Below are 13,652 nucleotides of genomic sequence, written 5' to 3'. Positions count from 1 at the left end.
AGAGATGTTAGTGTCGATAGGATTATTTATTTTAGTGATCTACCATATTGAGATGATCCACTATATTGAGACGAGTGATACTTGGGGTAGATAGAGGGATCAACTTGCACAAGAAATGTAGAACTAATGGAGGAGAAGACATCACATTCGATAATTGTGATCATTTTTCTATGTATGAGACTGTCTATCATAACATTGATTTTATTTTGTTGATGTGTTTGTATTCTTATATAAGAGTTGTGCATGTATGCTTATTAGTGCTAGTAATTCTTTATTTTTAAGATTTCTTTGTAACTTTCATTTGGATAATAGTAAAATTTTTTTAGTAAATTTAATTGTAATAATGTTAATTTTAATTAAAAAGATATTTGTTATTAAGGATATTTTAGTAAATTAAAAAATAGAATCGATAATAAATTTAATTAAACATATTTTTTATTAAGGATATTTTAGTAAATTTTTTTATTAGATTTATTTTTGAAAATTCAAAATGTAAAAAAGTAATAATATTTGATTAGATTTATATTTTATTTTTTTAAAGAAAACTAGAGTCAAGAATAATTTTGGTTGAAAATATTTGATATTAGGAATATTTTTGGAAATTAAAATATTTTTTGTCTAAAAATAATAATATTAAGCTTTTAATAAAAAATATAGTCATGTAAATTTTTTTATGTGTTTATCAAGTTTAATTAACTCCGCCTATGTTACACTTGCGGTACATAGCCGGTCCCAAGCCCGGATAAAGGAGGAGGGTTGTGTTAGGTCTTCGGCAACCAATATAAAAATATAGCTGAACCCCCATGACATGAATCAAAGACATTATTGCGTTAAAGCTAGGTCGTTGCCCGGAAGCAACGCGCCGTATGGCTCGAGTACGGTGTCAAAGCAAGAGCCGCTACATCGGTGCCCGGATGTAGTGTTAAATGAGCAAGGGTTCTCGTGTTTTCGTGAACGGACGAGGGTAAATAAGCTAGTTCACAAAGTAAAAGGTATAGGTCGAAGCGACAGAAGGTTGAGATTTGGGACATGGAACATAGGCACTCTAACAGGAAAGTCCATGGAGGTGGTGGACACCATGACAAGGAGGAAGATTAACATCATGTGCCTACAAGAAACGAAATGGGTTGGTACAAAGGCTAGGGAGTTGGATACTTCTGGTTTCAAACTTTGGTATACAGGAAAGGTGAAGAATAGAAATGGGGTTGGAATAATTGTGGATAAGCAGTGGAAGAAGGACGTAGTGGATGTCAAGAGAGTGGGAGATTGGATCATCTCTATCAAACTTGTGGTGGAGGGAGGTGCTTTCCATGTGATTAGCGCCTATGCACCGCAAGTGGGTTCGGACAAACAACACAAGATAAGATTTTGGGAGGATCTAGAGAGTTTGGTTCAAGGCATACCTTTGGGAGATAAGATTTTTTTAGGAGGAGATTTAAATGGCTATGTTGGGAGAGAAGTGACTGGATATGGGAGTATTCACGGAGGCCATGGTTTCGGGGTGATCAATGCCGAGGGTAAAACTATTTTGGACTTTTCCTCAACCTTTGATCTTCTCATCGCAAATACATGTTTTAAAAAGAGAGACGAACATCTTATAACCTATAAGAGTGGCATGACAAGCTCTCAAATCGACTTCTTCTTGTTGAGGAGAGTCGACCAGAAATTTTGTATTAACTGTAAAATTATCCCGGGAGAGAGTTTGACAACACAACATAGGGTGCTCGTCATGGATTTTCGCGTTGAGCAAAAGTTGAGGAAAAGACATCATACGAAGAATCCAAGGACGAGGTGGTGGCGGATGAAAGGTGGGGAACAAAGAAGCTTCCTAAGACGGGTAGGAGAAGAGGCAAAGTGGGATGGGAATGGAAGCGCGGAAAAGATGTGGAGGGAGATGGCAGAAGTTATTAAAAGAACAGCAAAAGAAAGTTTTGGTGAATCTAAAGGAATAGGACCAAGAGACAAGGAGTCCTGGTGGTGGAATGCGAGTATACAAGAAAAGATAAAGATAAAAAGGGAATGCTTTAAAGAGTGGTCTTTATACCGCAATGTAGATAATTGGAAAAAATATAAGGCGGCTAAGAAAGAGACAAAAGTGGCTGTAAGTGAAGCAAGAACAAGAGCATATGAGGGTCTCTACCAGTCTTTGGACACGAAAGAAGGAGAAAAAGGTATATATAGAATCGCAAAGAGCCGGAAAAGAAGAACGAGAGATTTGGATCAGGTTAAGTGCATAAAGGATAAGGATGGAGAGGTATTGGCTCAAGAGGAGAAGATTAATGAAAGGTGGAAGAGCTACTTCTACGAGTTATTTAATGAGGGACAAAAGACTCTTCCGAGCCTTGGTCGATTATGCACAAGGGAAGAAGATCAAAACTTTGACTACTATCGAAGGATTCGAGACTTCGAGGTAAAAGAGGCTCTAAAATAGATGAAAAATGGCAGGACAGTAGGACCTGATAATATCCCGATTGAGGTTTGGAAGGGTCTTGGAGAAAAAGGCATCAACTGGTTAACCATGCTTTTTAATGAGATTTTAAGGTCAAAGAAGATGCCTGATGAGTGGAGAAAGAGCACCTTGGTACCTATCTACAAGAATAAGGGGGATATACAAAGTTGCGAAAACTATAGAGGGATTAAGCTTATGAGTCATACTATGAAGTTATGGGAAAGGGTGATAAAATGGAGGTTGAGAAAAGAGACACAAGTAACAGAGAACCAATTTGGATTTATGCCAGGCAGATCTACCACTGAAGCGATATACCTATTAAGAAGGATGATGGAGAGGTATCGTAGTAATAAAAGGGATCTACATATGGTGTTTATTGATTTGGAAAAAGCGTATGATAGGGTACCAAAGGAGGTCCTATGGAAGGTTTTAGAAAAGAGGAGAGTAAGGATCGCATATATTCGGGCAATTAAAGACATGTATGATGGGGCCACAACTAGTGTGAAGACTCAAAGTGGTGTGACAGAGGAATTCTCTATTGGTATAAGATTACACCAGGGATCATCCTTAAGTCCATACATTTTCACATTAGTCTTGGAAATACTCACAGAGCACATCCAAGAGCATGTGCCATGGTGCATGCTTTTTGCCGATGATATCGTCCTTATAGGAGAGTCAAGGGAAGACCTAAATAAGAAGTTGGAGTTATGGAGAGAAGCTCTAGAAGTGTATGGTCTGCGCATAAGCCGTAGTAAGACGGAATATATGGAATGTAAGTTCAGTCTGAGAAGGGAAAACCCCAATATAGAGGTGAAGATTGGAGAAAACATCCTACGAAAAGTTAAAAGTTTTAAGTACCTTGAGTGCATCATACAGGATAATGGAGAGATTGAACAGGATGTAAATCATAGGATCCAAGCAGGTTAGTCAAAATGGCGGAGTGCATCTGGTTTTATATGCGACAAAAAGTGCCTTTAAAGCTTAAAGGTAAATTCTATCGCACCGCTATAAGACCGGCTATGCTGTATGGTACGGAGTGTTGGGCGGCTAAAGGGGAGCACGAACATAAGCTGAGTGTGGCAGAGATGAAGATGTTGAGATGGATGAGTGGTCATACGCGATTGGATAAAATAAGGAATGAAGATATAAGGGAGAGAGTTGGAGTAGCACCCATTATGGAAAAGATGGTTGAATCGCGTCATAGGTGGTTTGGACATGTGAGAAGAAGACCGATAGAACATCCAGTCAGGAGGATGGATAAGATGGAAGATGGACAAAGGGCGAAAGGCAGAGGAAGACCTAAGAAGACCATCCATGAGGTGGTCAAACGAGATCTACATATAAACGGTCTCTCTGTAGACATGATACATGACAGAGCATAATAGCGTCGTTTGATTCATGTAGCCGACCCCACTTAGTGGGACATGGCTTTGTTGTTGTTGTTGTTTATCAAGTTTAATTACTAATCTTTTAATTTGAATGATTAAGGATAATTTTGACATATTACATAATTAAGTAAGTATTTTGTGTTAATTTTAATTGTGATAATGTTAATTTTAATTAAAGATATTTGATATTAGGAGTATTTTAGTAAATTTAAAAAAATTAAAATCCATAATAATTTTAATAAATTTATTATTAGGGATATTATAATAAATTTATTATTAGAGGTATTTTTGTAAATTTAAAAAAAAAATTCAATTTAAAGAAGATAATAATATTCGATTAGTTTTATATTTAATTTTTTATGAAAATTAAAAAAAATTGATATTGGGGCTATTTTTGGAAATAAAAATAAACAATTTTATCTAAAAATAATTATGTTGAATTTATCTTAAAATATATTTATATGTAAATTTTTTATGTATTTATTAAGTTTAGTCATTAATCTTTTAATTTAAATGAGTAAGGATAATTTTGAATTTTTGACATATTACATAATATAAGCAAGAATTTTAAATCCAACCAAACAAAAAATTATTCATTCTCAAGAATATTACACAAGATTTTAAAATATTAGATTTTGTAAACCAAATTGAAAAATGTTATATACCAAATAATCTTATTCCAAGATATTATATTTCTAAAAATGATATTCTTAAAAATGAAAACTAATATTTGAAACAAAAGACACCTTTAGAACTCTAGAATTCCTTTTCAACCAAATACACTGTAAAACCGAGGACGGTCATGAAATATTTGTCCCTTTCTTATAAGCTAAAACTTCTGAACTTGGTGAGGAGATACTGATGTAAGCCCCATCTTGCTGAGCACACGGATAATGCTAAATAAAAGTTAGTTGAATCAGATCTCGAGATAGTAGAAATTAGCTTGAGACTAAAGTCCTGGTACCATAGTAGGTAACTAACAGATAATGCTTAAAAATGTTAGTAGAATGTTGCTCTTATTTAAAAGCGTGTCCTAGATTTGATACTCTTCAACAAGTTGGGTAAGATTTCTAATACATTCTCTACCTGAATTTGATATAATATGCGTGTTGAGGGCAAAGCGGAGTATGTAAAATGTATTATATTCCATTTTCATATCAATTTTAAAGTGAGGATCTTCCATAAGCTGATTTTGATTTTTAACTTAAAAAATATTATGCTAAATATTATGCTATTCATTTATTATTATAATCCATGGTAGCAGATAAATGAGGAAAAAAATTGAAAGAAAGCTAGAACTTTACATTAGAGATACACATTATATATAAGATAGTAACTAAAAAAACTAACATATTGTAGTAACCAACAGCAAAAGTAATTAATATCCATTTTTCTAATTAAGTCACTAATATCTCTAAAATATATTCTGATTGATTGAGTAATTAAACAATCAGACTAACTTTATTTTTTATTGTAAATTTTAAGAGTCTCGCTAGGAAGATAATGAGGTATTTGTACAATATGTACAATGGACTGTTTATTTAGCCTAATATGAGTTAAAAATTAAAATTATCCACGAAATAATAAATTTAAAAACTCTTATTCAGTTATTTCACATCAAATTTCAAATTTCAAATTTTAAATTCTCCAATTTCAAATTTTAAATTTCAAATTCTCCAATTTCAAATTTCAAATTTCAAATTTCAAATTCTCCAATTTTAAATTTCAAATTTTTAAAAAATCCAGTTAGTTATTTCAAAAAAATAACCATCTGAAATCCTCCAATGCTCTCTTCTTTTTCAACCGGCGGCCACCCCACCTTCATCAATAATCATCCCATTTCACCATCGCTACTTTGCTTGCCACACGCCACTCACCCTTAATAAAAATAACCATACACTTAAGGATAAAAATAATCATTCACATACCTAATGAATTGAACATCTAACATATTTAAATTATATATAACTAAACTCAATCCAATCAAAACAATCATCTACATCAAAATAAAATAACCATTCGCATACCTACTAAAATGACCATCCTAAATTGACCATTAAAATAGAAGAAGAAGATGAATAAACAGAAAAAAATTATTATTGTAGTGAAACATAATTTTGAAAGACTATGACAAAAGCGACACTATTGTAAAGTATAGGGCTCAAATCATGAAAGAAGCTAGATCCGAAGAAGAAGAAGAAGAAGAGCATGGTGGTATCATTGTTGAGAAGAGGCTTGAATGAATGGGAGAAAGCGAAGCCAGTTTGGAAGAAAGGCACGAAAACAGCGGCAACAACGTTAGGTTGAGCGTCGGAGGGTGAGGCACATCGGGCTGACCGGCGGAGGTGAGGACGGTGTCGGTGGGAGGATGCGGCGGCCTCGGTATGGTCGGAGAAATTCAGTGACGCGAGGTAAAAATAGGAGAAGATGACGGTGAGTTTTGGACGTGAATTAGAAATAACCGTACATATTGTGAATAGATTTAAATACTAATCTTAATTTTCAAATTTTAAAATTTAAAATTAAATAATTAATTAATGATCTAATTTTTAATTTTAATTTTACATTTTTTTAATTCATTGTACACGTTTTACACAATTAATATTGGTTCCCCATACTTTTCTAAACTTTAATATTCTTCATCTGAGTTCATTTGGTGCTCATGTTCATAGTTTTGTTTTGCAAGTTTGATATGGAATGGAACTCAAAATAAGCTGAAAAATTAAAAAAAAAATTATCTACTTTAATTTGATTTTCTGATGCAACAGTTAAGAGAATCATTCTACCTCACTTATTTACACCTAAATTTTTCAAAAAAAATTCAAAAAAATTGTCATTCATACAAATTAATTCAAAATAATTAACAGAATCTTTAAATAAGCTATTAACAGATCAACCTAAAAATGAGTCAAATTTTTATAAATATCTAATTTAAATTTAAATATCTAAAAATAATTTAATTTAAATTAGATTTATTTTTATTGGATTATATCAGATTTGATTTAAATTTAAATTTTTTAAAAATATTACTAAACTAAATCAAATTTTTTAATAAATTCTAACAACAAAATAAATTAAATATAGACTAAAAAGTCCTCCTGAACATGTATCAAAGCTGCTCGGTAAGATATCGTAGTTTTGTTTTTATGCAATCGGATTTATTGAACTATAATTCTATCGGAAATATTTGGTAACCAAAATAAATTAGTAAAAAATGGCAAGAATTTATTTTATTTAATGTTTATTAATTATTATAACAATTAATAAATGTTAAATAAGATAAATTTTTTATGATTTTTTTTGTCTTCCTAGCATAACTGTAATTTTATAAAGAGTTTAGCTAATATGTTAAGTTTATAAATTAAGAAACTTTTTTATTGAAAATATAAAAAATTTAAATTTTTAATGTATTTATTTATATTTATTAAATAAAATATTTAAAATTTTTATACAAATTAGATAGATTTATGTTTTCAATGAGATTAATTTTGGTGTATATAATTAGGATAGATAATTATTAATTTATTATTTTGGGAATTGGATGGCAATGCTGGGTGTATTTCAATTTTCGACAAAAGACTAGGGTTAGTGATTTGATATATGAAAAGAGAAAGTTTAGGGACTAGCATTTTTATTAAAATCTGGCCAACACTTAACCATTAAAAGAAGAATGAGTAATCATATACCATTAGATATCATCTCATACCATTAAAAATATTGATGATAGCTAATTAATGGTTACTCATCACAAATTTCTCTATGTAAAAATATGTAAAAGAGTCCTATTTTGTATTTTGTTGTGATAGTTTGTCAATTATCTTAAATATAACTTGCAGCATTAATCCATCGACGAGAGCACTCAAAAGTTGCATTTGATATTAACCAACTTCATTTTGAATGTTATTTGTATTAGGAAAAGTTGATTATCTCACTAATATTTGTTATTTTGATTGGTTGAGTAATTAAATGATCGGACTGAAAATTTCTATGGAAGACTTCAATTTTCAAACAAAAAATCAAGAGATCTGATATAAATGGATCAAAAGGAATTTTCTGTTCAATAAAACACTAAAATTGAATCGGTTAGCAAATTAGGGTTTGATTTTCTTAGATTTGGGCTAATTTATGGTCTTAGTCCTTGAAAAATAAAATAATGATAGTAAAAATATTAAAATTATATAATTTTTTTATAACAAAGTCATACTAAAAAGAGTCGGTCTAATTTGTTGAGATTATGTATAAAATAATACACATATATGTTTATTTTATCTGTAAATAACAATATGAAATTGAAAAAAGTTTGTGGTGGTTTAATGGAAAGTAAAGTTTTATCCTAGCCTATTTTGATCCTAAAGATGACTTGTTAGGAGTTGCTCTTAGAATTCTAAATTTAAAAATAATTAATTAGGTATATATTGAATATTAAGTTGAGATAATTTTTCTAAATTTTGACAAGTATGATTATATAACAGTAATTTCAATAGTTGATTTTATTTTTATATAATAATAATTTTTAAAAAAAATAAATTTAATTAAAATAAACTATAATTTACCAATTCAAAAAAACAGTAAAATATATAAATTAATATTAATTAAAATATTTTAAAATATTTTAAATATATTATTCGTGCGGTACTATTTATTATGTGTCACGAATAACTGGCTCTATTATATAACAACGGATATAAGAAGCAATTTTTGATATGAAGTTTAGACATTGAGGTTATTTTTAAAGAAGCATCAAATTTACGCTAATACACTTTCATCCTGAGAACAATTTTCAAAGTACCTTTAGTCTTTCACATAGTGCTTGAAATATATGCAGTGCTGGCGTACTGCCAGCATGTTATAAATGTAACTCTCCACTATAAAATCATGAATAAGATTTTGTTGTTGATAGTCACAATGTGAGGACTAAGATTCACCACTAAAGGAGTGTATTGTCATTGGATAAATAGAAGGACGTTTGATTAGTTTTGTTATTGTGGATATATGATCCTTGGAGGAAAAAATGTTAGCAAGGTATGTTAGAATTGTACTTTCGCATGATCACTAAATAATAAATGCTTAAAGAACAATAACTTAGAATTGCAACATTCTCTTTACAATCTATCCTCATATAATAGTGTTGAGGTTGTGAATTGGTTTCCTGTGTGATATTTATTATTTACTCTATCAATGTATTTGGATATTATGCTTTTATAATTCTTTTACAAACGCCCCAAAGTGCATCTATGATCATATAGTATTTTGATTAAGTAATTGCGGTTAACCCTTTATGGTTGAGAATAAATCTTAATGCATTGTTTCCGTGATTGTTATGCTTGTGTTTTAGTTGTGGTGTTTGTAGTTGTGATTATATTTCTAACTGCATGATTGCATGTTTTTTAATAAGTGGGTGTTCAAAATTTTGTTTGGTTTCCTTCAATTACTGTCTTAGTCTGAATTTTTTTTTTCGGTGCACTTAATTTTCTAACTCCCAAAAAACGAAGTAAACATCTTTTGTTTCTAATAGTATAAAAGAAATTCTTTAGCTTTTCTTGATATAAAACTTACTTAAGCTTGACACGATTGAGTACATTTGAAGCTAGTTTCACCTTTTTTTTTTGAGAAAATATTGCAAAATGCAAACTAACTGATGATTGCTCTTTATGGCCGTGGTTGCTACATTGTCATGATTCGTGCAGTTAGGAAAATCTTAATATATTTGATGTATGATATAGATTATGGCTGGTGATCGATGATGATAGTTGAAAAAGCCTTAAATAGTTATTAAATTATTGATATTTTTGAAACTTGCTATTTTTTTAGCTTTGTTCATTAGAGCAAGAATCTTGATTTGGTATTATCAAGTTTTTGTGCTATATTTTGATCAGTAGATATAGTGGTATATAATATTGAGAATTTATTGTCACATTTTTTACTTCTGAATTATTAGCAAACTTGATGAAGCTGATCAAAACCTAACGTGTTTCGACCATGTGAGTCTATCTAATTTTGTAAGGAAATACTAAATTAAGCAACTCGTGTTCATTTAGGTCGGGAAACTTTCTATTGCATTTCTGATATGATCATTAAAAAAAAAAAAAAAGTTCATCTCTCTTTCACAACTATTATCATTATTTAACAATAATGTTATACGTTATTACTCGGGTTAATTTACTGTTTATAATAACAAGAACTGAGATATCATAAGTATCATAACTTTTTAATTAAATAGATATATGATGGCTTAAAATTGAATTTCACCTAAATAATTTGTTAGTGTTTACAGTGTTTAACTTAGTCATATAAATTAAAGGGTTCTTCAATTCACAAGTAGGGTTTAAGGTTTTTTTTATTAGCCTGCAGTATTCTTAGCTTAATTATCTATGTACTGGAGACCTTACCAGATAGAAATTAAATTAAATGGTTCATAAGTAATAGTTTAAAATTGAATTTCACCTAAAGTGTTTTTTTTTTTCAAAGATAGTAGGTTATATTTCATTAATTATTGAAAAATAAAATACAAATATGTCCAAAAACAGGACAACATAATGAAAGGTGAGGATTTTCCAAAAACACTACACTGAAGATATGCATCCAACGGTGATAAAAAAAACGAAAGAAAAATTGAATTTCACCTAAAGTGTTTTTGGTATTTAACATAGTCATGTAAATTAAAAGGTTCATTCATTCACAAGTAGAGTTTAGGATTATTTTATTTTATTTTATTTTTATTCAAATCATATAGAAGGGCAACAAACAAAAACACAACATATTTTTAAGTAATTGAGTTGAAAAATATAATATATGCTATAGATAAAGTTTAAATTCGTATAAGCCAATGTGATTCTTTGAAGCGATTAATTTAAGAGCATAAGTTTACTCTCAATGTGATTCTTTGGAAAATCCATTTACAACTGTGTTTCAACTCAAACTTTAAAAAAAGAACAAAGAGAATTTGTATTACTGATCGATATCTAATATAAACTAAAGTTCAACTCAAAAAAGATTATTGATCTTGCCTGGAAAATAGGTCGGCTTCAACTCCTCGAGACTAGCCGAGCTATGTGCTATAAGGTCAGGCGTCCGCTCCTCAAAGTCCGAGTTCTTTATGTTCGTTGTAGATGTGAAGGTACGAGCAATACAAAGGGAGTGGAGTGTACCTGCAAAGACACTCCAATGCTTAAGTCAGTTATGGTGTTAAGTTAAGCTAAAAGATCTGTCTAGAAAAGACATTTTACCTTCCTTTTATAGAAATATGTTCGTCCGTTATATTGTAGGTAATAAAATCGGTTTCGTAACCGATTTTATCTTTCCGTTTGGGACGTCGGTTATGGTAATATTAACGCCACCGAGTTATAGCTCATAAGGGCCGAGCAATAACGGCAAAATGGCGAGTTATGGTGATGGTCAGTAACGGTTATGAGGCCGAGTTATAGCTTGTATTAATGGTGACCATATCATAGCCCCCAAGCTTAGCCTGAGGAAAGTTTTTTAATGAAGCAGGTTGAGCTTTTGTAATGAGTTATAACTCAGTTAAGTGGGTTACTGAGTGAGCCCCCAGTTCAACGTACTTCATTAAAGTAACTTCCCGTTTGCGCCACGTGGAAAATTGTGCGTGTTTTTTGTTCAGGAGAGAGAAGGAGTGGGTGCTTCATTAATGTTTTGATGTTTTCCAATGCTCCTTTCGTCGTTTGATGTGACTGAGGGAGTTTTGATATTTGGAACGTTTTTTGGTTGTGATTAATTGTTTTTGCTGATTGGAATTTTGGGCGTTTTTGGTTTTCTGCTTCTTGTCTGGAGAATGAGCAAGAGAGGTATGGTCATGTTTGTGTTCTTCTAATTCGTTTCTTCTCTCAACTCTTTGTATTTCTTGGTTGCATGTTTGTTTACTGTTTCTAATGGGGTTTGAGAAGGAGAAGAAAGGTGAAATAGACTGGTCTTATGACTGGGTGGGGGATGACGTGAGGTCTCGGGTGTCATTGTTCTGTGATGAAGCTGCTGTTAAGGAAGTAGATGCTAGTAGGGTGGTGAGGCGGAATTCTGGGGTTGGGGTTGAGTTGCTGCCCTGTAGTGTTAATGATAGGGTTTATCACCGGGGCAAAGGCTTTGAATTTTTCTATATGCACAGCTGTGTTCTTGAGGAGTTGAGAGTTAGATTACCTTTCACTGATTTCGAATGTCAAGTCTTGAGGCAGTTAAACTGTGCTCCGTCGCAGCTTCATCCCAATGGGTGGGCGTTTCTCCGTTCGTTTGAAATTTTAATGGAGTTTCTGGAAGTGGTGCCATCTGTTGACCTTTTCTTTTCTTTATTTCAAGCCAAAGGGGTGTGGAAAGGTGGTTGGATAAACTTCAATAGCACCCCTGGTTTTGGCATTTTCAAATTGTACAAATCCTCTTTTAAAGATTTTAAAGAGATGTATTTAAAGGTTAGGGCTTTGGAAAAAGATTTTCTGTTTTTTGTGGATGAAAATCTGGCTGAGAAGTTCCCATTGTATTGGTGCTCGGAACCTCAGAATATACTCGGTCCTGAGGTTATTTCCCCGAGGAACATTTGTGTGATTGAGTTTCTTGTTGAAAATATCGGTCGGGGAGACTTAATTTCAATGTATGAGCTTCTGAAGTGGGAGGAGGATAAAGATGCTGTGGTAGCCTATTTGGGTGAGTCATAGGGTTTTTATAAGGTGTTTATTGCTTCTTGTCGTATGTCTGATGTGTTTGTTGTTTTCACAGGTGGTAAATATCCTGGTGTTTCAGCTGCGTCTTTGAGGACGCGTTTCAAGAATAAGAATCTGGAGAAGGAGGTATCGTCGTCTAATGCTGAGAAAGTTGCTGGTGTCGGCGAGGTTACGCAGCCTCGTCAAGGTCGGAGGAAGGTGATTGCGAAGAAGAGAAAGAAATCCGACCTTATTGATTTGTCGGATGATTCTGACGATAAGGAGATAGGGGTTCCTCTTGAAGAGATACAGGCTTTTATGGGCAATCAAAAAAGGCTTCATGAAATTTCGGAACAAAGTGAGGCATTTTTGGTGTGGGGAAAGGAGTATCCCTATATGGCTGTGGTGGACGAGTATTGTCAGTCGTCGGCTGACGTTACTCTTACAAAGGAAGTCGGGGACATGGCTATTGGGCAGTATATGCAAGTAATGATTTTACTTGTTTTTTCTTTGCTCTTCCTCTGGGAGTCTTATTAGTTTTGGTATTATTTCTTTCTTTAGGTTGTTGGTCTTCGTCTTGCAAGTCTTGGGCGTAGCCAAGAGTTAAAAAATAAGAGGGTTGCTGCAGAGAAAGGAGAGGTTTCTGTTTTGAAGGAGGAGTTGGTGAAGAGTAAGAGTGTTGCTGCTGAACTTCAAGCTCGTTTGACTGAGACCGAGAAGTTGTTGAAGGAGACTAAAGAAAGTTACTCGAGAGATGTGGAAGATTTGAAGAAAAAGGAAAGTGATCTGGTGAACATACAAACTCGTTTGATTGAGGTTACTGCTCAATTTAAGGAGATGGAGAAGAAAAAGGCGGATGAGATATTAGATTCTTTTGTTGAAGGTTTTGAAAGGGCGAGGTTGCAGGTTAAGTTTTTGGTTCCAGATGCCGATCTTTCTGGTATGGATCCTGGAAAAATAGTTCGAGATGGTCAACTGATCGAAGATGATGGCGATGCAGAAGATGAAGCCGATAATGTTTAATGTGTTCTGTTAGAAACATGTTTGAATTTATTTTGCATATGTGATAGTTAGTTAGTTTTGTTTGAACTTTGTTGAATTTGACTTGTTTGAATTTTGAATGTGATGCTTTTTATAAAAGCTGTTTGATATTTGCCGGAAAGTGTTCCGAGC

At 32.4% G+C, this 13,652-nt stretch overlaps 1 protein-coding gene across 1 annotated transcript; it reads left to right on the top strand.

The window, feature by feature from the left end:
* The first annotated feature begins 11,723 nt into the window (after positions 1 to 11,723).
* LOC148554530 (uncharacterized) lies at positions 11,724 to 13,502 on the top strand. Its single transcript, XM_088489886.1, has 3 exons — positions 11,724 to 12,483; positions 12,556 to 12,965; positions 13,041 to 13,502. Exons 1-3 carry the CDS (start codon positions 11,724 to 11,726, stop codon positions 13,500 to 13,502), a joined length of 1,632 nt encoding a protein of 543 aa, XP_088346012.1.
* The last annotated feature ends 150 nt before the right edge of the window (positions 13,503 to 13,652 follow it).

Source organism: Arachis ipaensis, chromosome B6, assembly GCF_059453495.1.
Source record: "Arachis ipaensis isolate K30076 ecotype BB chromosome B6, ASM5945349v1, whole genome shotgun sequence".
Classification (NCBI taxonomy): domain Eukaryota; kingdom Viridiplantae; phylum Streptophyta; class Magnoliopsida; order Fabales; family Fabaceae; genus Arachis; species Arachis ipaensis.
Note: the sequence above shows the minus strand (reverse complement) of the source record. Positions and strands in the feature narration are given on the sequence as shown.